General features: G+C 39.8%; 3 protein-coding genes across 4 annotated transcripts in view; 2 read left to right on the top strand and 1 right to left on the bottom strand.

Annotated features, from left to right (window-relative positions):
- Positions 1 to 7,602, bottom strand: part of fbxl17 (F-box and leucine-rich repeat protein 17) — a 258,417-nt gene extending 250,815 nt beyond the window's left edge. Inside the window, exons 1-6 of the mRNA XM_037680052.1 lie at positions 7,436 to 7,602; positions 5,405 to 5,907; positions 3,667 to 4,038; positions 3,455 to 3,577; positions 3,033 to 3,290; positions 2,729 to 2,860 (exon numbers count right to left, since the gene is read on the bottom strand). Coding sequence (XP_037535980.1) covers positions 2,729 to 2,860; positions 3,033 to 3,290; positions 3,455 to 3,577; positions 3,667 to 4,038; positions 5,405 to 5,887 — 1,368 coding nt within the window. The 5' untranslated portion in view covers positions 5,888 to 5,907; positions 7,436 to 7,602. The remainder of the gene's footprint in view (positions 1 to 2,728; positions 2,861 to 3,032; positions 3,291 to 3,454; positions 3,578 to 3,666; positions 4,039 to 5,404; positions 5,908 to 7,435) is intronic.
- Positions 7,603 to 8,827: 1,225 nt separating this feature from the next.
- On the top strand, positions 8,828 to 12,826 carry prxl2c (peroxiredoxin like 2C). The gene is made up of 6 exons (XM_037680327.1): positions 8,828 to 9,010; positions 11,370 to 11,438; positions 11,868 to 11,921; positions 12,285 to 12,390; positions 12,483 to 12,617; positions 12,696 to 12,826. The coding sequence occupies exons 1-6, from the start codon at positions 8,828 to 8,830 to the stop codon at positions 12,824 to 12,826; spliced, it is 678 nt and encodes a 225-aa protein (XP_037536255.1).
- Positions 12,827 to 15,521: 2,695 nt separating this feature from the next.
- cdc14b (cell division cycle 14B) overlaps positions 15,522 to 21,335 on the top strand; it is a 14,116-nt gene continuing 8,302 nt past the window's right edge. For both annotated transcript variants that reach the window (XM_037680977.1, XM_037680978.1), the window contains exons 1-11: positions 15,522 to 15,780; positions 16,864 to 16,954; positions 17,527 to 17,602; positions 18,168 to 18,260; positions 18,402 to 18,478; positions 19,146 to 19,212; positions 19,300 to 19,450; positions 19,533 to 19,763; positions 19,855 to 19,993; positions 20,149 to 20,314; positions 20,562 to 20,659. In XM_037680977.1, the coding sequence (XP_037536905.1) occupies positions 15,669 to 15,780; positions 16,864 to 16,954; positions 17,527 to 17,602; positions 18,168 to 18,260; positions 18,402 to 18,478; positions 19,146 to 19,212; positions 19,300 to 19,450; positions 19,533 to 19,763; positions 19,855 to 19,993; positions 20,149 to 20,314; positions 20,562 to 20,659 (1,301 nt within the window). In that variant the 5' untranslated portion in view covers positions 15,522 to 15,668. The remainder of the gene's footprint in view (positions 15,781 to 16,863; positions 16,955 to 17,526; positions 17,603 to 18,167; positions 18,261 to 18,401; positions 18,479 to 19,145; positions 19,213 to 19,299; positions 19,451 to 19,532; positions 19,764 to 19,854; positions 19,994 to 20,148; positions 20,315 to 20,561; positions 20,660 to 21,335) is intronic.

Genomic DNA, 21,335 nt, shown 5'->3' with positions numbered 1-21,335 from the left:
TGACAGACAGACAGACAGACAGACAGACAGACAGACAGACAGACAGACAGACAGACAGACAGACAGACAGACAGACAGACAGACAGACAGACAGACAGACAGACAGACAGACAGACAGACAGACAGACAGACAGACAGACAGACAGACAGATATACACACACTAAAATAAACTACTACTTACTACTTGTACTACTACTTTGCAGTTTTTCCACTTATCGCAGCGCTTCAGGGTACAGATCTCCCGCGATAAACGAGGGACCACAGTACCAGAATAAAGTCGTAATATTATCAGAACTGCAACATGAAAAAGCAGTCTTACAACTGCGGGAAAATGATGAATGTTTATGCCAACAGTACAATAGCATGGGACCCAACGCACTGTGGCATTTGGATTCTTACAAGAAACTGACGCCGTATGCCATTGCAATTAATGGTGCAGTGACGGATTTAGTCGTCACATAATGTGGAGGAATATTTGACAAACAGTGGCCCAAAAGTGATCACGAACTATTTCATAAACACAGTGACTCGCATTGGAAGCTGTCCACAGCAGGTGCGAGCTGACCCAGGAACATATTACGAGTTTATTCTCATAATATTACGAGTTTATTCTTGTACGAGTTTATTCTCATAATATTACAACTTCATTCTTGTAACTTTATGACTTTTTTCTCGTAGTGTAAATTTTTTTTATCTTAGCATGGCCCTAATACTTTGTTGTATGATACAGTCTAAACACACACAAAAACAAATCCTCTAGCGCAGGAAAGAAACAAACACAACAGGAAAGCGGGAAGGAAAGAAAAACAACAAATATGGGTGTCCGTCCGCATGACAAAAAAAAAACAAGATTGTGAGTGAAAGACCACGCAAAAAAATCATAAAGTGATTCAATTTTTCTTTTTTGGATGATGAGGAGTGGAAAATGTGAAGATCAAAGTGACTAGAAGACTCATTTTTATCTGTGATTGATTAAGGCAGACAGACAAAAGAATGTGCAAGAAAAGAAAAGATCATAAGGTTTCATTCATGTCCCAGGGCGTTTCTATTTATAGCACACTAAAATCCAAAAGTCCACCTTAATGCGGTTTACTAATTTAGCTTTTGTAGAAACCAAGAACTGAATTTAAACAAACATCCCACAAGAGTTCAAACATTTATATCCGTGCATAAACCATTGAGAAGTCTTTCTTATGTTGCTACATGACCGTCTGATTTAGTGAGAAAGAAACGAGGTTCTCCAAGAGCAAGACATTCATTCATGAAGTATGTGATTCAGTCATTATCCATATCATTCGACGTCAAAATCTAAATGTTCATGCATAATTTTAGCTTTCAAAGTACCACATTCATTTGGAGGTTGTAATTACAGCCACTTCCCATAAAGCAATAAAATCAGCAGTAAGAGCAGGAGGACCTTAAACTGTCGACCAAGATGTTAAAGGGAATAAGAGGCTTCTCTGTCATCTTAACTCCTGACAAGATAAAGTCAACTGTTGGCCAGGCTACTAGATTGCCACTTTCCAGACATGATTCCCATATAAGCTTGCCCCATTTTTCTCTGCCCTAATGATAGGAAGCTAAATAACTGCAACCATCGCACATCTGAAATATCACCATCTGAAATCGATGCGGCTCTGCTAAAACGTTATCAGCAGCCGTATTAATCTCTCACCTAGCCCTAATCGCTAATTTCATTTACCATTTAGCTGATGAATGGGGTTTTAAAAAACTGAGCTTTTTCCTAACAATTTACAGTGGACCAATTCATCAAGGTCACAATTACTCGAGAACTCTAAAGAAATATTAGGCGGGGGGGAGAAAAAAGTATCCATTAGTGAAACAAAGAGGATTGAGATAATGAGGGTTCGACACGGACAATTAAAATTATAATGGGAAAGTAAAATATGGTTTTCTTATAGTTTCTGTCTGCGTCATAACGCAATAGTTACAAGGTTGTTTCTGATCAAAAGATACACAGCTGAGCATTTAAACACGCTGAAGCCTCCTACAATGTTACAACAGCTGGCCAGCTGTTTAGAGACAAAGGTGACATCTAGTGGTGGTTTATCACATGTTAATTTACTTTTCCCTTGCTTTATTTAATGAATATAATCAAATAACAATAAAGAAAATTAAACATTTGAACACGCTGTAGTCTGGTTTAATAAAAAGGTATCCTCAGAACAGACCCATTAATCACCACATCACAGCATTATTTGTCTCCGCCTCCTTTCCATGGTTCTCTTTAGGTTTCCACACAGTGAGTCACTTGACTTCATCTCACCCTACATCCTCCTCTGTCACACCAACTCTCTGCACGTCCTCCTCCACTTCGTTCATGAACCTGACAGCTCGGCTGGCGCTCAAGTAAAAAAAACGAACTATAATGAAACAATGTCAACAGTTTTTGTTTGTGGCTGTCCAAGCAAATGTAAAGACAAAAATCTTGTGTAGTTGTATAGCTGTTGTCTAAAAAAAAAACTCTTTAATATTGGTTTGCTCACTGAAAATAATATGGGTTACATTTATCCCCAAATTGTTTTTTTCATCCTCCATATCACAAAAACCAACAGAAAGTAATGTGATTGAAAATTAATCAGCGCATGAATGAATGGAGCTCTGTGAATAGGGTTTACACGTGATAAAATAAAGACCAGGAGTAACAATCAGCTGAAGCACTGAACTGAACAGAGACACAAGAGAGGAAATTTGTGTCAAACTGACCATTTTGTTCTCTTGCAAGTAGAGTCGCTGCAGTTTAGAACAACCTCTAGCCAAGGCCACCATGCCCTCATCGGTGATGCCGTAGCACTGACCCAAGTGGATATCCCTCAGCTCGCTGCAGTTTGCTCCCAGCTGAAGATGAAAGAAAACTAGGAAATTATTCAACATGTTAAAAATACTCAGAACCTCTTGATGTTTCATTTTGTTTTGATGGTTCTTGAAGTTTTGCTTGCAGATCGAAACACGTAACAAATAAAGACAACCAAACGTAAAACATGAGGTTGGGATCGTTTTTAAAGCATACCTTCTTCAAAGCTGCATCTGTGAGTTTGTCCTGGTTCCCAACATGCACCTTGACCAGCAGAGGGCAGTGTGTTGCCAAGGCCACCACTGAAATGTCCCCCAGCTGCTTGCACCGATAGGCTGTATACTTCTGCAGTCCTGGACAGTGGGAGGCCAGGGAGGTCACACCGTGGTCGTGGACTCCCCTGCAGTCCGAGATATTAATCTCAGTCACATTCTGCCTTCGAGAAGCTATATTCACAAGGAGATCATCACTGACCTGAGAAACAAACGCCACAAAGAAAAGAAAAGAAAATCAGCAACAAGGTAAAGAAATTCTTGGGGTTCTTTTTTGTTTAAGCAGCACATTTATGCTTGCAAACTGTGTGCTAGACAACTTCTTTAAGATTAATAAGCATGTTGTCTGAGAAACCAGATCCTTACTTGTTGTAGGCCACTAAGGTCGATTTGCTTCCAGAACTGGAAGTCCAAGCAGAGGTCCCTCCAGTACTTACAAACCAGAGAGGCACAAAGACAGCGCTCCTTCACCGTCAAGTGGGACAGGACCTGAGAGACAAGGGAAGCCATGGGACTCACATTTTGTAAAACGTTTACTAATCATTTACGTCCATTTGTTACAGCACAAAATATCTGACCTTAAGAAGGATGGAGGAAGGCAGGTGGTTGATACTTAGGTGATCAGCAGGATCAGAACTTTTTGCTTGGCAGTCGTCGTAAGGATTTAGGCAGCAGGGTGTCGGGTCGGAACTGTTTGGTGAATCAGGACGAAGAGCCAGCCCACAGCAGCCATCAGCTGGTGAGGAGGAAGAGGAAGCAGAGGAGGAGGAGGGAATGGGGCAGATGGGATGGTGGCAGTGGCCTGTGTCAGAGTTCGAAGCAGCCTCTCCTCCGTCGCCTCCTGCTCCCACTCCACCGTGCTCCAGCCCTTCGTTAGAAGCAGCAAAGGCGCAGCGCGGCTGCTTACAGGGGGTGCACCTCTGCACCTCTGTGCACTTCCTCTTGCAAACCTGCACCCAGAGGTACACGCACAAATAAACCACGTGTTCTTCAGACAGTTTTAACTCTAAAGATCTTCGTTACAAGAATCAGCCACAAAAAGAAAAGGCTGAGAATTCATGACTGCCTGCTGGCTCCCAGTTTAATAAATGCAACAGAGATGGGTCTGTCAATGGAAGATCACCAACTGATTGTTCAGTGCAATGAATGAGCGTTAACTGACAATAAAATTACTTCTTTCTTTTTTTTTTCCAATGCATGACACCTAACTGCTTACTGAAGGCATAACTAACTAAGAGATGTAAATTTCACTGAACTGCAGTTTATTTGTGCTTTAAAGTGTGAATTTATAAAAAATTTAAAAAAAACGCCTCGATATGACAATTTATCAGATGAAAACTAAACTAGATGATGAACAAATTAAAATAAAATTGAGCCAAACTATTAATTTTTACAACTGAATAAAACACCTAGACAACAATTTCCCTTTGTGCAGGAGAGGAATGTCTTCTTGTGTAATTGCAGTTGGTAAATCTTGGATGGCAGTTGTTTTCATGTGGTGTCTAAGTGCTTGTTTTTTGGGGGGGGGTTTTGCCTGGACAAAGGGGACATTAAACACATTAGTCTGATGTGTGAAGGCATTAAAGAGAGCTTTCCTGAATTTTAATCATGAACACAAATAAAATAAAACTGACTGCAATGCTTTAGAATTACCGGTGTGTTATTGTTAATGTTGTATATGGGTCACATTCAGCTTTAAAACACCTTAGTGAGCAGTAATTCCATTACTTAAAAGAAACTGTTCAAAAGTCTTGAATTATCCCTCATATCTTTATACATTACCGCCAACAAAACAGACTTTCTTGTAATAATTTAATGTAGTTTTATAGAGCCTACTTTTCCACTCACTGTCAGTCCAAGCTTTTATATACTGGGGTATGATTTGAGGCTGCCATTGTGCCCAGAGTTGCTTTAAATAAATATATATATTCATTTAAGATTTTTATGCAGCTTAAAAATATTTTAAATGCTCCATTTCATTGTTCAGAAATTATGTGAATTACAGTCAATCTTTGAAAATGTAGTTGTTTTATGATGGCTCAAGTCCATTTTTGATGTCACCCTAGTCTGAATAGATTCAATTTTACCTTTATTCTCCAAATTAAGATCATTCAAACTGGTGTTTACAGCAGGTAAGATACTGACTACTGCAAGACATCAAGCAACGCCACAGAATCACACTTCACAGACTCATCCCTTTAAGCTTAAGACTGAATAACTCAAAATGGACCTTGCTGTCCGCTCTGATGGAAGTTGTTTGACCATCACTACAGCTGCGTACTGAATTATCACCAGCTTGTTAGTGTTGATGCCTACCATCTCGGTGTAGTCGCCGGTGCAGCCGGGCACAGTCACAGGTATGGGCGCAGTCACAGATACTCCAGCTGTTCTAAAAAGCACCGGTGGTGGAATCAGTTTGGCAGGGACAGCTGACAAAAGACTCCTCCCTTGGCCCTCCCAGATAGCAAGTTCTCTCTGAGACAACAGGAACTTGGAGCAGTCCTCAGGAGATGCAAGCGCTGCGTATCGCTCAGCGATCTTCGAGGCAGCTGCTGCTCCGATGCCGACTCCGCCAACGCCAGGGACGCCGATTCCAGCGATGCTGTTGTGACGGCACCCGTTAACACCGGCCTCTAGCTGATCACCGTCGTCGTCGACACCACTGCTGTTGCTGTGGATGATGAAGCAGAGCATGCAAGGCCCCTGCAGGAAACAGTTCCTCCTCTTCTTCTTCTTGTGATGCGGCTTGCGTGTCCTCTTCTTCAGGCGTAAACCATTTTTTGAAAGAAGATGGCCCATATAGATGATTCAAAGAAACTCTAGAACATCAGGGATACATTCATTACAAAAATGACCAGACACGGCTAAAAATGTGTTTATGTGTCAATAAATTAACTGGAAATGTAAATGGCACAATATCCAGCTCTAAAAATATCAATGTTATAGATTTACTGTACATGGTACTGCATAACTATATGAAATAAAACTTTGATTTAGATTATATCCATTTGTTTCAATTTTCTAAATGCATTTTATTAAGCAACCATATTATGGATGCATGTTTGAGTAAAGAGAGGGGGGCAAGTAAAATCTGTAAAAAAGTGTTTTGAGTCACTGTCCAGGTTTTCTAAAGTCTTTAAAAAAAAAAAAACTTTTGACTTCAGCTGCTTTTTTTTTTAACTCATTTTCTGCCCAGTCCTTGCACCTGATTGGGACAGCATAAACACTATGTTTGCTAAAAGAAAAAGGAAAGTGGACCGTCTATTTACAGCAGATAAACCGTATCTGAAAGTCGGGTCATGAGGAAACTGGAAAAGTTCTGGTAAAAAAAAAAAAAAACAAGGCTTGAGAGATACAGTTGATCTCTGACTGCATGACAAGTTTTCAGATTATAGATCTTTAGTAATCCATTTATTGGGGCCTAAAAAAAATAATCGAACTTTATTATCTTTGGTATTTTTCATAGATTCAACTAAAGAAATGAGAACAAATCATGTCCTTGTAAGAAGCCACATAAAAATCCAATTAAAAACTGGTCCTTTGTTAAGTTATTTGATGTGAAACACTTGTTCATCCTTTGAATTTAGGAGTTGTTTTAGGCTGAAAAGATTTACAGATGTTTGTGACTTTTTTGGGGGGGGGAAAAAAAAATCTGTTAAAAGAGCCAGTGAAAAAGCAGCCAAAGTCAAAAAAAAAAAAAAAAAAGCATTAAAGCCCTAGAAATATTGATGAAGACCACTTTAACAGATTACAAATAAGTTTAGCTGCTTGGAAGCAAAATATAATAAATGAAGATGGCTCTGAACTATTGAACAGAACTGTATACTGTAAACTCTAAAGACATGTAACAGCATAAAAGACACATTGCTTAGAGCAAAATTCTAGCTGTGTGCAAGCAAACTGTCATTCATAAAAAAAATGAAAATAATCAGAAATGATGTGTATTCTCCTGTTACAGTAATAAAATGCAGACACAGAAACATCAGCCCTCTGGTCTTCAAGCCTGGGAATCAAATGAATCGCTTGTCAAACGCTAGAATCCCCTAAGTTAGAAATGATTTCTGTTGCAGTTTAGTCCTTGTGCAGCTGAGCCCTGTCTGCTCTCTGCCGAATAATAACAATGATTGTAAACAGTGAACAGGTGGTCATTTGTTGGCTTCACACAAACACACAAACCCAACCCGAACAGCAAGGCCCGGTGTTACATGAACTCGCTACAAGTTCGTGTCCAATATTTCTTCGGTTTCTCCCTCATTCGGAGGAAGAAAGGACACAGTAAGAGCTTTGACAGGCCAGCCTGTGCTCCATCATCACATGCTAAAGGCTAAAGCTAGCTACAGCTCTCACCACTTCACACGCTGCGGCCACACTCCGGACGATGCTCGCATAATATTGCTGTGATACACGGTCCAAACCAGCGCTGACAAGTCCCCACGGAAGAGACACGGGCGAGAAAAGCTGCGAATGAGCCGCCGTGGTGTTTATCCAAACACTGCTGGGCTTCAGGACAACACTTCCGCAGCCAGAGGGCAGAACGACGGAAGCCGACGAGGGCGCTTCGTGGTTCGTCATGGGAGCTGAACGTCTAGCTCGAAAAGAAAGATAAAAGCCCAAATATATAACTAGTCTTGGTTTTTGCGTCATTGTGAGTTTACCAGAAATGTCAAGACATGTTAGTTTATAATATGAATGCAAAAGTAATTAAACTTCATGGGGCTGGAGCACTGCTTTATGGAAATTATGTGAAAAATAAATAAACTGAATTCAATTCAATTTGACAATAAATGTGGCTGACTGCAGCTGAGCACAGGCAGCCCAATGTCAGCAAAGTAGTTGTCTCATACCAGAAAAAATAAAGCTAATGTTGATCAATTTAACAAACTTTATATAGTAATTACCATGCATGTAGAGGGCTTTACATCCCTCTAAATCCCCTCCTACCAAAACAGCTTCAACTACCAACACACCCTCTGACATAGATATATGGCCAACAAAAACAAAAATGCAGTGAGGCAAACATTGAATAATAACTTGAAAAAGAACTTAAATAAATTAAAAGAAAACGAAAACTTATATTTGCAACTTAATTAAATACTAATCTCCAAAAATAATGAAATAATAGAGAAAGGCAGAGGAAACTTCACTAAGAGACGCCAACTTTGTTTCCATGAAAAAGACAAACAATTACTTTAAAGGGGCAAAACGATCACAGTATCATGCAAGTTATCCTTGAAAACATGCAATAAAAACTCAAGCCTTACAATGATAAATCTAAAAATTATTTTATTTAAAAGGGCACATTGGCACCAAAACAAAGTACTCATTAAAAAGATGCAAACAAAACTTCCAAATGATGCAAAATGCAACTAATTTGCATGATGGAGAGTAAGGTGCATAACATAAAGTGATTAACCTACTCAAATAAAACAGGCGAAATGTTGATATGATGATGTGAAACAGTAAAAATGTATTTAATTTAAAGGGACAGACTGGGTTTAGTGGGAATTCTGTTGACTTGATTGCTCCCATAAAGTATGCAAACACAAAGATCTAAAAAATAAATATCCAAATGTGTCCTCCTATTTAAACAAATAGGCAAAAAAAGCTTTTCAATGTCTGCACTTGTTTTGCTTACCTTTAATGATCGCATGCGCGCGCTCACGCGCACCGGCCCTGTGGGCGTGAACCAGCTGCAGCTCCACAAATAGTGCTGCTCTGTGTTGGGAAGCTCCGTGGAAAATGGCTGAAGTTCTTTCACCGATTACTCGACAAGTACGCAGGGGAAGATGCGACACCAGAGCCCGAACTGTGGAGGTCGATCTGAAAGAAGTGGAGGACTGTTTGATTTACGATCGGCGCGGACACGCTTTTCCTTTCAAGAGTTTATACCAAGACAGAAAATCCGTCATCATTTTCGTGCGGGTAAAGGAGATAAGAATCTCCGGTGGTGCTGCTGAGTTTTTAGCTTTAGGGAAACTTTTTAAAAGCTTCATGGAGGGGATGAAGTAAGAAAAGTTGTTTTTGGTGCGCGTCAGGAGAGCTTCAGCCCTTTAGGACTTTCAAATAAACAAATGGAAGAAGAACTGGAGAGATCATGTTTCTCCAGTTTTAGCTCAATTCAGAATAGACTTTAAAATCGTACTTCTAATATACAAAGTTCTCAACAACCATCTTCTGTTACTGATTTATTGCTTTATGAGAGCACTTTGCTCTCAGACTGCAGGTTTACTTGTGGTTCCTAGAGTTTCTAAAAATAGAATGGGAGGCAGATCTTTCTCTTGTTGAACCAGCGGTGTAGTCTACTTGATATGTGGGTATACAGAGTATACCCACTAGAAAAGCTTAAGAATTTTAGTATACCCACTTAAAAGTGCCCAATGATACATGACATATCATTAGGCACTTGTCAGTACGTTAAATGGCAATTAAACGCTTCCGTAACAATCTGTCTGTATGCAGCGCTTGTTTATTACATTCGCTTATCCAGCGAATTATTGAATAATTAATACGTTTGTACTCAATACTTGAACATGTTTTGCTTTAATACTGTTTTCTACAAAGCCAACTGTTGTACAAAGGTTAATTTATTCAAATATAAGCAGTGCTTAATTTGAGCTGGATCCTGCCGGAACAGGATCCGGGAGCTCTCTTAATTATTATGACAGGGTGTGTTCCCATAACTGTTTGATTGGATCCAGTAACTCTCAGGCTTACTAATAATAAAGTTATGAACAAATATGACTGCCTTGAACAAATATAACCTATATTGGATATGTAAACTGAAAATAATTACATAAACACTCATTTTAAACACAACAGCCACTTAGGAGCAGCCTCTTCAAGTAAGCATTTCCGCGTGTCTTGGAAAAATCTTCGCCTCTAGAAAAGTGGTGGGGGTGCGTGCCGAACTAACCATGCAGTCATACATTGGGGGAGTGGTGGCGCAGAGGTTAGAAGATGGGCCTGTGATTGGAAAGTCGCAGGTTCAACTCCCGGTACCGTCAACATCAAAATGTGGGTGGAAAAGGTGAAACACCCACACCTGCCTCCACCCTCATTCGCCCCACCCTGGGCCCATGAGCAAGGCCCTTAACCCCCCACCATCTGCTCCCTAAACAGGTCTCTCTTGAAAATGAGTTCTCATGGCTCAATGAGACTACGTGGATAAATAAAGGATAAATGAAAAATAATAATAATAATAATACGCGGACCGGAGCTCAGAGGCTGCTGCAAACAGACGGAGGGGGTGCCTGGAGGTTTCACATTTGGAGTCGAACAACAACGAGCAGAGACAGTGTCGGGCTCGGAACGGTCAAGTGTGTGTGGGGGGAGGGGGGGAGGATGCTTGACAGAAGCGGGGTGTTTATAAATGTAGGTAAACGTAGATGATTAACAACCCATTGAAATACACCAAAATGCAGGAAATCACATCTACTTTATTCAAAATTTTCTGGGGAAGGACCTCCAGACACCCCCCCCCCCCCCCCCACCACCACCACCAGTCCACCCTGCCATTTGCATTCTGGTATCAATTAGTTTACACATTAAGCCCTGAAAGTAAGCATCAGATAAATTAGGAAATGTTCAATATGCTTAAAAATAAATTAACGATTACACTGTACTAATCAGTAACCACTTTCTTTAAGCGCAGTATACGGACCAACCATGTTAGTTTTACGTTGGACATTGTACATTTGCGTTCCGTGGCTTCAGCGGTGTCCAACATTAACTAACTTTACCACGGTATAAATAACCACTGCAAAAATATAGACTACACCACTGTGTGGAACCACTTTCAAGACCAGGTTTAAATTTTTCCTTTTTTATTAATCCTATAGTTACAGTTGGCTTGGGTTTTCAGAGTCACCCCTTAGTTAAGCTGCTATAGTCTAAAGCTGCTGGGGGGTAAACTGACCACATCACTGTTGTCTTTACTAATTTTATTCTCCATGTTTGTATTTGCATTTATTTCTGTCATTAACATGTGTGAACTACAGCTGGACCCGTCATTCTGTGTTTGTGTCTCCTTCCTGTCCTCTCTAACCCCAGCCAGTCAACATGCTCCATCCTGAGCCTGGTTTTGCTAAAGCTTTCCTGTTACAAGGGAGACATTTCTTTCCACTGTCACCTATGCATGGGAGACTGTGACGAAGTGAAGATTTGAAGCAGTCTGCTTCCTTAGACAACTTTACCAGTTGTCTTTTATAATGTATGTGAAGGCACTGATTATTCTCATGTGATTTGATGTCTCGCGTCTGCCTCGTGTTGTTTGTTCCTGCAGAACTTCTTGTGCTACAGCTGTAAAGAGTATGTTGATGATTTGAGCAAAGTACCTAAACAAGTTCTGGAGGTGAGTCCTGACAAGTTCATACATGTCCAGGAGACAAATATTTATATGGCTTCAAAGTGAAGTTTAATCAGATTATTAGTTGTGTATCAAAAATAGCACTTGTAAAAATGAGTTTAAATTCAGATTAAGTTCAAGTTCAAGTATCTTTATTGTCATTCACATCATATGTGGTACATGAGGTGGAACGAATTTATGCACTCAAGGTCCACATCCAAAAGTACAAAAAATATAAAGTATAAAAAGAAACCATATAAGAATCTAAGATATACGCTAAATAAACACTAAACAATACGATCTGCATGCTAAACACTAATAATGTAAAATAATGTGGTATATTAAACAGCAGCCTGAACATGAGTCTATACTGAGTAGATGAATGAATAAACAGCAACATGAGATAATAAAATCCCATTTCTGTTTTTTTTGCAGGATGCTGGAATCCGACTGGTTGTGATTGGTCAGTCTGCTTTCTGCCATATAGAGGTTAACAAATTATAATTATAACGCATGTTATTGTTTCATGTATTTTATCAGCAATGTGGAAATAAAACATGACTTTTTTTAATCAAAATTCATATATTTTTATTTTTATGTGCATGTGTCATGTAGTTTTTATCAGTTATTGAAAGAAAACCATATGATTTAATTGATTTATTTTGATTATATATTGATATAGATAGATAGATATTAATATATATGTTTTGATTGTGTACAAATTACCTGCATGTTTTGGTATATAAAGTTATTTAGTTGAAAGTTCTAGCCATTAGAGCATAGCCAACTTGCATGAACTGTCATTTTAACCCAGTTTTGCTTTAAATAAACATGCTCTTATTGTTCATGTAGCCTTTCTGCTTGCTGACGGGGTATCCTCATGAAATGTATGTGGACCCAGAAAGGTGCATTTACCAAAAACTTGGGATGAAGCGAGAGCAGACGTTCACAGACTCCGGTAACATGCTGAAGGTTTAAATCTGCTTCAGAGTGAGTTCGATGGTTTTTGAGACATGTTGGCATTTTGCATCTATGTGTTTGTGTACCCAGCACACCCCAGTCCCCATGTGAAGTCTGGTTTGTTGGCGGGCCAAATAAAGAGCATTTGGAGGGCAATGACCAGTTCCGCTTTTGACTTTCAGGGCGACTTGCGTCAGCAAGGTGGAGCCATCATCGCAGGACCTGGTAGGCTGTCCTCTTTGTCTCCAGTCAGGATGTCTCTCTCGATCTGATCTTTTCTTCCTTTTTTATTTTTCTCTGCAGGCTCTGAAGTTCATTTTTGTCACTTTGATATGAACCACTTGGATCACATGCCCATCCCTTGGCTCCTCCAGCTCGCTGGAGTACAACAGACTCTGGACTTCAGTGATAAACCAAAGATCATCCACGTGTAGCCTGCGAGAACGTTAGCTCAGCGCATGAAGTGTGTTCACAGTGGGGCCCATTGTATTATTTGGTACCCACAAATGCTCCATGGACTTCTCAAGTTTGACCAAAATTATATTAGTAAAGAAGGTTGTGATGTCAGGGTTTCTCTGTGATGTCAGGGTTTCTCTGTTTGAAAGGGCTCCTAAAGTTTGTACAAGGTTTGAGGTCAGGTGTGCTGAACAAAAATGTTCATGACAGTTTTTTCTTTATTTTTATTTTATTTACATGGTTATGAGGTACATTTGCACTAATGATCCTTCAGTTTGAATTCAATACAGAGGAGCATCTGAAGAATGAAGAGTGTTGTTCTTTATAGAGTCGATCAGTGTATGTACTGTCCGACTCCATGGCAGCTAAACACTACATGACCGTGTTTCAGTTTCGTAAAATAATGTCCTTTCACCTGTTGAGCCAGAGCTTTCAATTTATTAACAAATTTGCAGACAATTTTGATCAACTTCATTGTGATTTGGGTAGAATTTCAGAAAAGCTTACATGGAAATAAAATTAAATTACCCAAAGTTGAACTTTTGGGTTTATTTTTAAATGTTAGAGGATATTTTCAACAGGTGCAAATTCAAATGTCTCTGAACCAATCTGAATAGACAGGCGTCCTTTAGCTCTTCACCAAGCCATGCTTTGTCAGGACCTCTTGGAAACCCCATCGAAAGTCTGATATTTTTGAGTAGTTTTCTTAGGTTTGAAAATACATTTTTAAAAAGGTCAGTGGATTTTCCTATTCATATTTGACAAGTGACTAGTTGGTGTCTTAGTATTTTGCATACTATAGCTTCCTGATCTTGTCCTCAAATGTTCACACATATGCCAACAAGAAAAACTTGCGCAGCATTGTTTCACCAAAAAAATTGTTTTCCAGTATTTCTGAGTCCGTTGTTTTGTTTTCAGTTGGAAATTCTTAAAAGTATAAGTATTTTATTTGTAGGGCAAAATTAGCTCTGTATAGGTTGAGTTATTTATCATTGCTTGTCACTGATTTATGTTAAAAGCTTTAATTCATCAGCTTGTGTGGGGTCTGAAAGCAGAGGGATTACCTGGAGATCAAATGGGTTTTTGTTACATTTCATAGTTTCCCCGTTAGAATGATTGTGTTTTTTACATGTTGAATATTGTTGAAGCTGCGTGTCCTTAAATAGTTTGTGGGTAATTACTAAGTTCTAAATTCTTGAAAACAGCTGCTGCACTGATTATATTTTGATAACCTTTGCATTTGCAGTGCTCATTAAAATGATAAAATAAAATCTCGTGTTTTTGTGATTGCTCTCACATTTTTTTCACTCACACCATCCAAGTCAATGCACAGTTGTTTCCAACAAGTCAGCAACTCATGGTGTCTTATAGGCTGTAAAAGTAATGCAAGTGAATCCAATAGTGGTCAATCAGGTCATCTGGACAGTTTCTTTTTTGTGGAAAGACGTTTCGCCCTCTATCCGGAGGGCTTCATCAGTCGGAGGAATCTTTGTGAGAAACAGTTTACTTGGGACTCCTCTGACTGATGAAGCCCTCTGGATAGAGAGCGAAACATCTTTCCACAAAAAAAAAAAAAAAAAAAAACTGTCCAGATGACCTGACTGACCATTATTGGATTTTGTACCTAGATGATTGAGCATGAACTTTGATGTCTTGAACCATTTTGGCTGTGGCTGCCTGCCTGGAAGGAGTCGACGGAGGACAGGACAGCCTCCAGAAACCATCTTATCACCAGCAAACTGGTTGGTCCACTAAAGGAATGCAGTTTACTTGGGACTCCTCAGATTGATGAAGCCCTCTGGATAGAGGGCGAAACATCTTTCCACAAAAAAATTTACTGTCCAGATGACCTGACTGACGATTATTGGATTTTGTATCTGGATTATTGAGCATGAACTTTGAATGCAAGTGAACAAATGAACAGACGACACACTCAACACCGACAAAACAAAGGAGTTGTCTGTTGACATAAAGAAGGAGAGACCTCTGTTCATCCGAGCGCTTGAGGTAGAGAGGGCGAGCATCTTTGAATACCTGGGCGTCCAGAGAGGATGTCACCTGGACCGTGAACACCACACAGCTGGTTAAGAACAACAGTGGCTTTACTTCAAGGAGGCTGAGGAAGTTTGGCATGCCACTTAGGATCTTCAGCAACTTGACCAGCTGCATCAGTCTGGCAGCACTTGGACTGCAAATGCCTGCAGAGAATGAAGACCGCTGAAAAGATTGCAAGGACCCCCCTCTCTGCAGAGCATCTACCACTGCAGAGTCCACAGGGAATCTGCCTCCATCCTTAAGAAACCCCCCACAACATGGGCCCGGGTATACCCTCACCAGAGGGAAGTGTAAACTGCAGTGCCTCCAGATTCAAGAACTCCTTCCAAGTGCCACTAGACTCTTAAATAAATGAATGTTCCTGTCACTCCATTGAGCCTGTTTGCACATTTGCAACTTTTTGTCTTAATTGATTTTTGCGCATGTTGGTGTTGATGCTTTTCTCTTCTCTGTAAATACTTTATGTCAAAGCAAAGTGAAAATGTCATTGCTCAGGGAATTATGCACATGACAGTAAACATTTGAAATCCTTGGGTTTTGCACATCTGAAAGCAGAAACCTGCCCCTGCTCAGAGACGTCACCAACACACCATCACAGACACTGGCACACGCACTCCCAGAAAGGGCTCCCTGAGAGAGCGCAGCAGCCATGCTAAATTAACAGCACCGAAACGCGGACAAGCTGCGCACCCCTGCAGCAAAAACAGAGGAGGTCTGCAGCAGACAGCGGATCGACAATGGCTGTCGTGCTGCTCTGAGGAGAAAATGAAGCGCAAAAGCGAGAGGAGACGAGCGGAATCGAGGAAAAAGCAGCGCTGTGCAGCTCCCAGCAGCTCAGAGGCGGAGCCTAACTCTGATATTTACATTGAGATTACAGGTAAGAGGACGACAAACCCTGGCAACTTTCAAGACGCTCGGCAGATGCACGGAGACGCAGCATCGTCCCAAGCGCAGCTAAAACCCTCGATTTTCTTTAGCTTTGCCCCAATATGGCGACACCGTCTCTCTCCCTTTCATTGCATCAGGTTTGCGCAGATACACCTAAGCAAATATGTGCACGCTGAAGTGACTGTTTATTAATTACATAAAGCATTTATTTACTTGCAAATCACATTCTTACCCCTCTTCGTGCGCACCCCTCATTTGTAACTCGTGTTATATGTGTACAAATGGACAGTAGGGTGCAGTGACTGTACAATTGAGCCCAAGCCCCGCCCCTTCTCGTGTTAAATTTCATAACTTTTTGACGTTTTCTGGTTCTAGTACATTCATTAAGATCCAGTGTTAAAGAGGGAGGTTCGTCTAAGTGGAATTCGCAAATCTGATTGGTTGTCAGATCATCATAGCAACCGCTTGAGCGCCCATCTCGGAGCCTATCACGTCGTTCTTGTGGAGAACTTTAAACTGGAAGAGGCGGGGCGTCACAAGACGAGCAGATTCTTTCCTCCAATCACGAAGCGTCCTTTATCTGCAACAGCCAATAGAAATCGGCGGGACACCTAGGAGGAGGAGTCGCGCGTGGGATCAATTTCAGCAGAGTGCGCACTTGCACTCGACACTCCCCTCTTCGGTTGGTGACTGTTCTCCTCGCTAGTAAACAACTTTAAATGAGAGAAATATTCAAACTTAACATTTGTAAAAGACGGTTTTTTAACTAATTTTTAAAATAACAAACGCAAGTTTTGGATAAAGTTTTACTTAGCAATGCCCAAGTCCTCGTGAGGAAACACTCCGCTCGTACGTTTCGTGTGGGAGGAAAAACAAAAAAAGAAGAAGGTTATGTTCAGGTCTGTTAGCAAAATGACTTTGGACGATGTTTCATCGAGATGTCTGGAGTTTTTAAAGGGTGAGTTACCAGGAAAGAAATGAGGTTAAAAGCAAAGAACTGCGAGTTTTGTGACGAACAGCTAGACATTTATGACAAAAGCAACTCATTTTGTGTCCTTCCCTTTTCTTTTAGACCAACTCTATTTTGCAATTCTTCAGCAGAAGATCAAGAGCACAGCTGACCGACACTGTTTCTGCATAGATGAAGAGCTGGCATATGAGAAGTGAGTTTGCAGAGTGATGCAGTGTTTTCTGCACTTTGTCCCATTGGGCCTTCAACAAAGTGCAGTAAATGTGTTATTATTATTATTATTATGTGTCATCTTTCTATTTCGACGCAGTCGTGCAGATATGTCTGGCTTCACATTCAGATGAATAATCTCTGTTTTAGATGCAGAACTCGTAAATTCATCAAATAAGCTCATGTATATGCATGCAATGTATATAAAGCAAAGAAAAGTGCATGCCTTTAGCTGAATGTGCACTTTTGGAGCTTGTTGTTTTAATGTGTTTTTGTTCACTTGGAGGCAAGAGAGAATAAGACCGACCAGGGGTTTACTCTTGTATTTGCTCCTTTTTGCACCTTTTTCTCCTCCTTTAGTTTTGACCCACTCTACCATCACACGCTTCCAGTAATAGTTTTTACTCCCATTCGTATTTTCACCGTGTCAGCCTGACGTAGTTAATTCTAACCAGCGAAACTTCCCCAGAGACAATGGCTTGCTGCATAAATAGAAACTCTGACTGTCTTTTTTTTTTTTTTCTTTCGTTCTCTCTCTCTCTCTCTTGCTCTCAGCTTCTATGCAGACTTTGGTCCCCTTAACTTGGCCATGTTCTATCGCTTCTGTTGCAAGCTGACAAAGAAGCTCAAGGTAAAGTAAACTGCAGCAATTAATTACTCTTCCTGGAAGAGAGAATGGAAAGAAAGGCGCGGGTCAATATCTATTTATAAGTGCAGAAGGTGATGAAAGTAAAGCAGGTTTATAACTTTTGCATGCCAGTTTGCTGTTTTACAGCTACATTTATATTTCTAATGTAGCTAGGTTGTTTTTTTTAAGTGACAGCTTTGTTCCTGTTTTTGGGGCATATCCAAGACTTTCAAAGTTTGAAACCCAGATGATTAATCTTTATTGCACATTTGTATAAAATGTTGTTTTCGTCTTTTAATGTTGCATTAGCACCACAACCTAACATTTTTATAATTTTTTTAAAAATAAAAACATTAGATCCTTCAACTTCCTTGATGAGTATATTTATGTGTATTGCTTCTTTTTTTTTTTTTTTTTTTTAAGGGCGTTATAATCCCCTCTCTTTAATGTCGTCCAGTTTTGTGTTGTGTCACACTACAAGGACAGAAAACAAAACCTACTCTGCTCTTTTCTGCCTAATACTTGATGTTTTGAAGTAATCAAACTTTCTCTTCATGTTTTTACACAGTCCGTTACTCTCACACGGAAGAAGATCATTTTTTATACCTGTGGAGATCAGAAAAAACAAGCTAATGCTGCTTACCTAATAGGCTCATATGCAGTAAGTTGTCTACAAATTTGCATATTTTCTATATATATTCCTTAGGAATTATATGACTGCAAACATTAAAGTTGGTATCAAACATAAAGCTAGTATGAAATACAAGAAAGAACTTGCTGATAAAGACCTTTGTCTTTGAAGGTTATGCATCTTAATATGATGCCAGAAGAAGCCTACGGTCTGTTGGTGTCAAGGAATGTCACATATATTCCATTCAGGTAACAAGACGTCGCAACAGTACAAAGTGGAAATAAAAGCACTGCTGCTCTTGTGAGAATATGCTGATTTTGCACCAGTTGATTGACAGTTTTTGCATTTTCCAACTACAAGGGTCATTCTATAGAAAATGTTCTTTTCTCTACGTGAGAAACTTCTTGCTGGTGTACATTTGTACTTTGGAAATAAGTTGCTTTTCTATTTCTGTTTAGTCTGTCACAAACTTGTCATCAAAGCGTATTTTTTAATTCCCAAAACCCTAATTAAAAATAAATCTGAAAATCATTTTTAATATCTAGTGAAATTGTGTCACTTTATGAACAAAAGGCATGTGTGTGTTTTCATAGACAGGTCTGAATGTTTAATTAGGAAAGTGTCATTAAGACTCAATTAGCACAACTCTTTCTGGTTCCCCTCAAATATCTTCTAAAATGATCAAACGTAGTAAACATTGCCGTGTCAGTGAAGCACAAATGGGGAGGAAGAGGAAGGATTGTGCACTAAGAACACGTAAATTGAATGAATTGTCTTAAAGCACAGCGCAATATGTGTCGTTAGAAAGAGACGAAAGCTGCTGCTGGAGATGGAATTGCATTTTGCAGAGAAATGTTTTAGTGAAATTAAACATTCCAATTATTTGGTTTGTCATTATGCACTTATGTTCTTCAGGGATGCTTCATTTGGAACCTGCATGTTCAATCTGGACATCCTAGATTGCCTTCATGCAGTTCACAAAGTATGCAATTTAAAAACTGATATTTTCCCCCAGTCTTCTTATCACCATGCTTCTAATAAAACTCTATTCTTGTTGGCGCTCCTCCAGGCTCTGCGCTACGGCTGGCTCAATTTCTCAAAGTTTGATGTGGAAGAGTACGAGCACTATGAGCGTGCAGAAAACGGCGACTTTAACTGGATCATTCCAGGGAAGTTTCTTGCATTCAGTGGACCACATCCCAAAAGCAAAATAGAGAATGGTAATTTGATATGAGTAACAGAGGAAAAATGATGGAATTTGCACAGCTCCTAAACAAAATGTTTTTTTTTTATTTATTCAAGGTTATCCTTTACATGCTCCTGAGGCCTATATCCCATACTTCAGAAAGCATGGTGTCACCACCATCATCAGACTCAACAAAAAGATGTATGATGCCAGACGTTTTACAGAATCTGGTTTTGAACATTACGACCTGTTCTTTGTGGATGGAAGCACGCCGAACGACTCTATTGTCACAAAGTTCATCAATATTTGTGAGAATGCAGAGGGAGCTATTGCTGTTCACTGCAAGGGTGGGACTTTTAGTCGAAAATACCGTCAAAGCTAGAAAAACTGCTTATTGTTGTTTTGTTTGTGATGAAAAACAATTCTTCTTATTTTAAGCTGGCCTGGGAAGAACTGGTACGCTCATTGCCTGCTATATGATGAAACATTACCGCCTGACTGCTGCAGAAGCCATTGCATGGATACGGATCTGCCGACCAGGGTCCATTATAGGGCCCCAGCAGAACTTTGTTGAAGAGTAGGTGTTTACTTAAGTAGGATTTTCATGTCTTCGTTTCAGTTTTCTTTACTATTTATGCTTAGAAAACACGATTTTTGCTCTTAAAGTTTTGGCATCCATTCATTTGAGTTTGTGTGGGGGTTCTTTTTTTGTTGCTTGTTTGTTTCCGTCAGGAAGCAGAACAGTCTCTGGGTGGATGGAGACGTTTTCCGGGAGAAGATGCTGAATGAACAAGAGAATGGCAAGTTGGCTGTGACCAGGATCCTGTCTGGAGTAGATGACATAACCATCAATGGGAACAACAAGAACAAGGCATCCAAGAAAGAAGAAATAGAGCTGGTGAGTTTTACTTGACACACTCAACATACCATCGGGAATGGACTACCGGTATATTGTTGCTGATAGAAAAATACTAATGCAAACCAGGTCCAAAAGCATGCATGTTAGGCTGCCAGCCCAGGCCTCGCTTGACAAAGAGATCTGTGATCTCAATGGGATTTTCCTGGTTAAATAAAGGTTAAGAATAAATTACATCAAAAGGACAAATTTTTGTCTTTGTGGTTTCTTCTTTTTTTCTGTTTGACAGTACCATGATGACGAGGAGAGAAATGGCCTCACACAGGGGGATAAACTACGAGCCCTCAAGAGCAAGAGGCATGCCAGGTCGTCGTCAGGTTCTCTGTCGTAAGTATGAAAGCAAGCCTCGTGATGCGTCACGCCTACGTGTTTGCAGTAATATGACTCCCCTCCGTGTCAGTCCTCTCTGATTATTACACATACACGTGAATGTTTTTCAAATTGTAAGTAGCTTGTGCTTTGAAGACCAGGAAGTGGTATTTTTCATTATGATTGATGAACACTAAACTCCCCTTTTTCCGCTGGATATTTAGCTGTCTTTTTGTAAATTAGCTTATACTGCTGCTCTCCTTGACCTTTAGCTCAACAGTTCACACTGATATCAGATTTCTTTCATGGTTGGAATAACCAAATGGTAATATTTCAATTCTTTTGAGATTTTGATGTCATTACATACAATAAAGTTTTCTAATCAATGATTAATGAGGATAACATTGATTCAAGAAGGAAGTAGCTCATTTGTTATAGTGTAGTGCTAGTGACAGTTGTTTGACACACACTCTTCCAGATAAGTCTTATTTTGTTGAGAGCTGGATTTAGAACGGCACAAAAAATGTGGACATTAAAAATATATTGTTTAAATGCAGATTGAATGATCTGGTAACTGTCTTCAGTCACAGTCTGGTAGCTGAGCGAGAAAACAATTATTAACCACACAAAGTTTGTTTTCTCAGTCATCCAGGTATATAACAACAAAAAAGGTTGAATCATGTCATCTGGACTT

Source organism: Nematolebias whitei, chromosome 8, assembly GCF_014905685.2.
Source record: "Nematolebias whitei isolate Nwh7 chromosome 8, NemWhi1, whole genome shotgun sequence".
Taxonomy (NCBI): domain Eukaryota; kingdom Metazoa; phylum Chordata; class Actinopteri; order Cyprinodontiformes; family Rivulidae; genus Nematolebias; species Nematolebias whitei.
The sequence above is the reverse complement of the archived record's forward strand: the minus strand, read 5'-3'. Positions and strand labels throughout refer to the sequence as shown.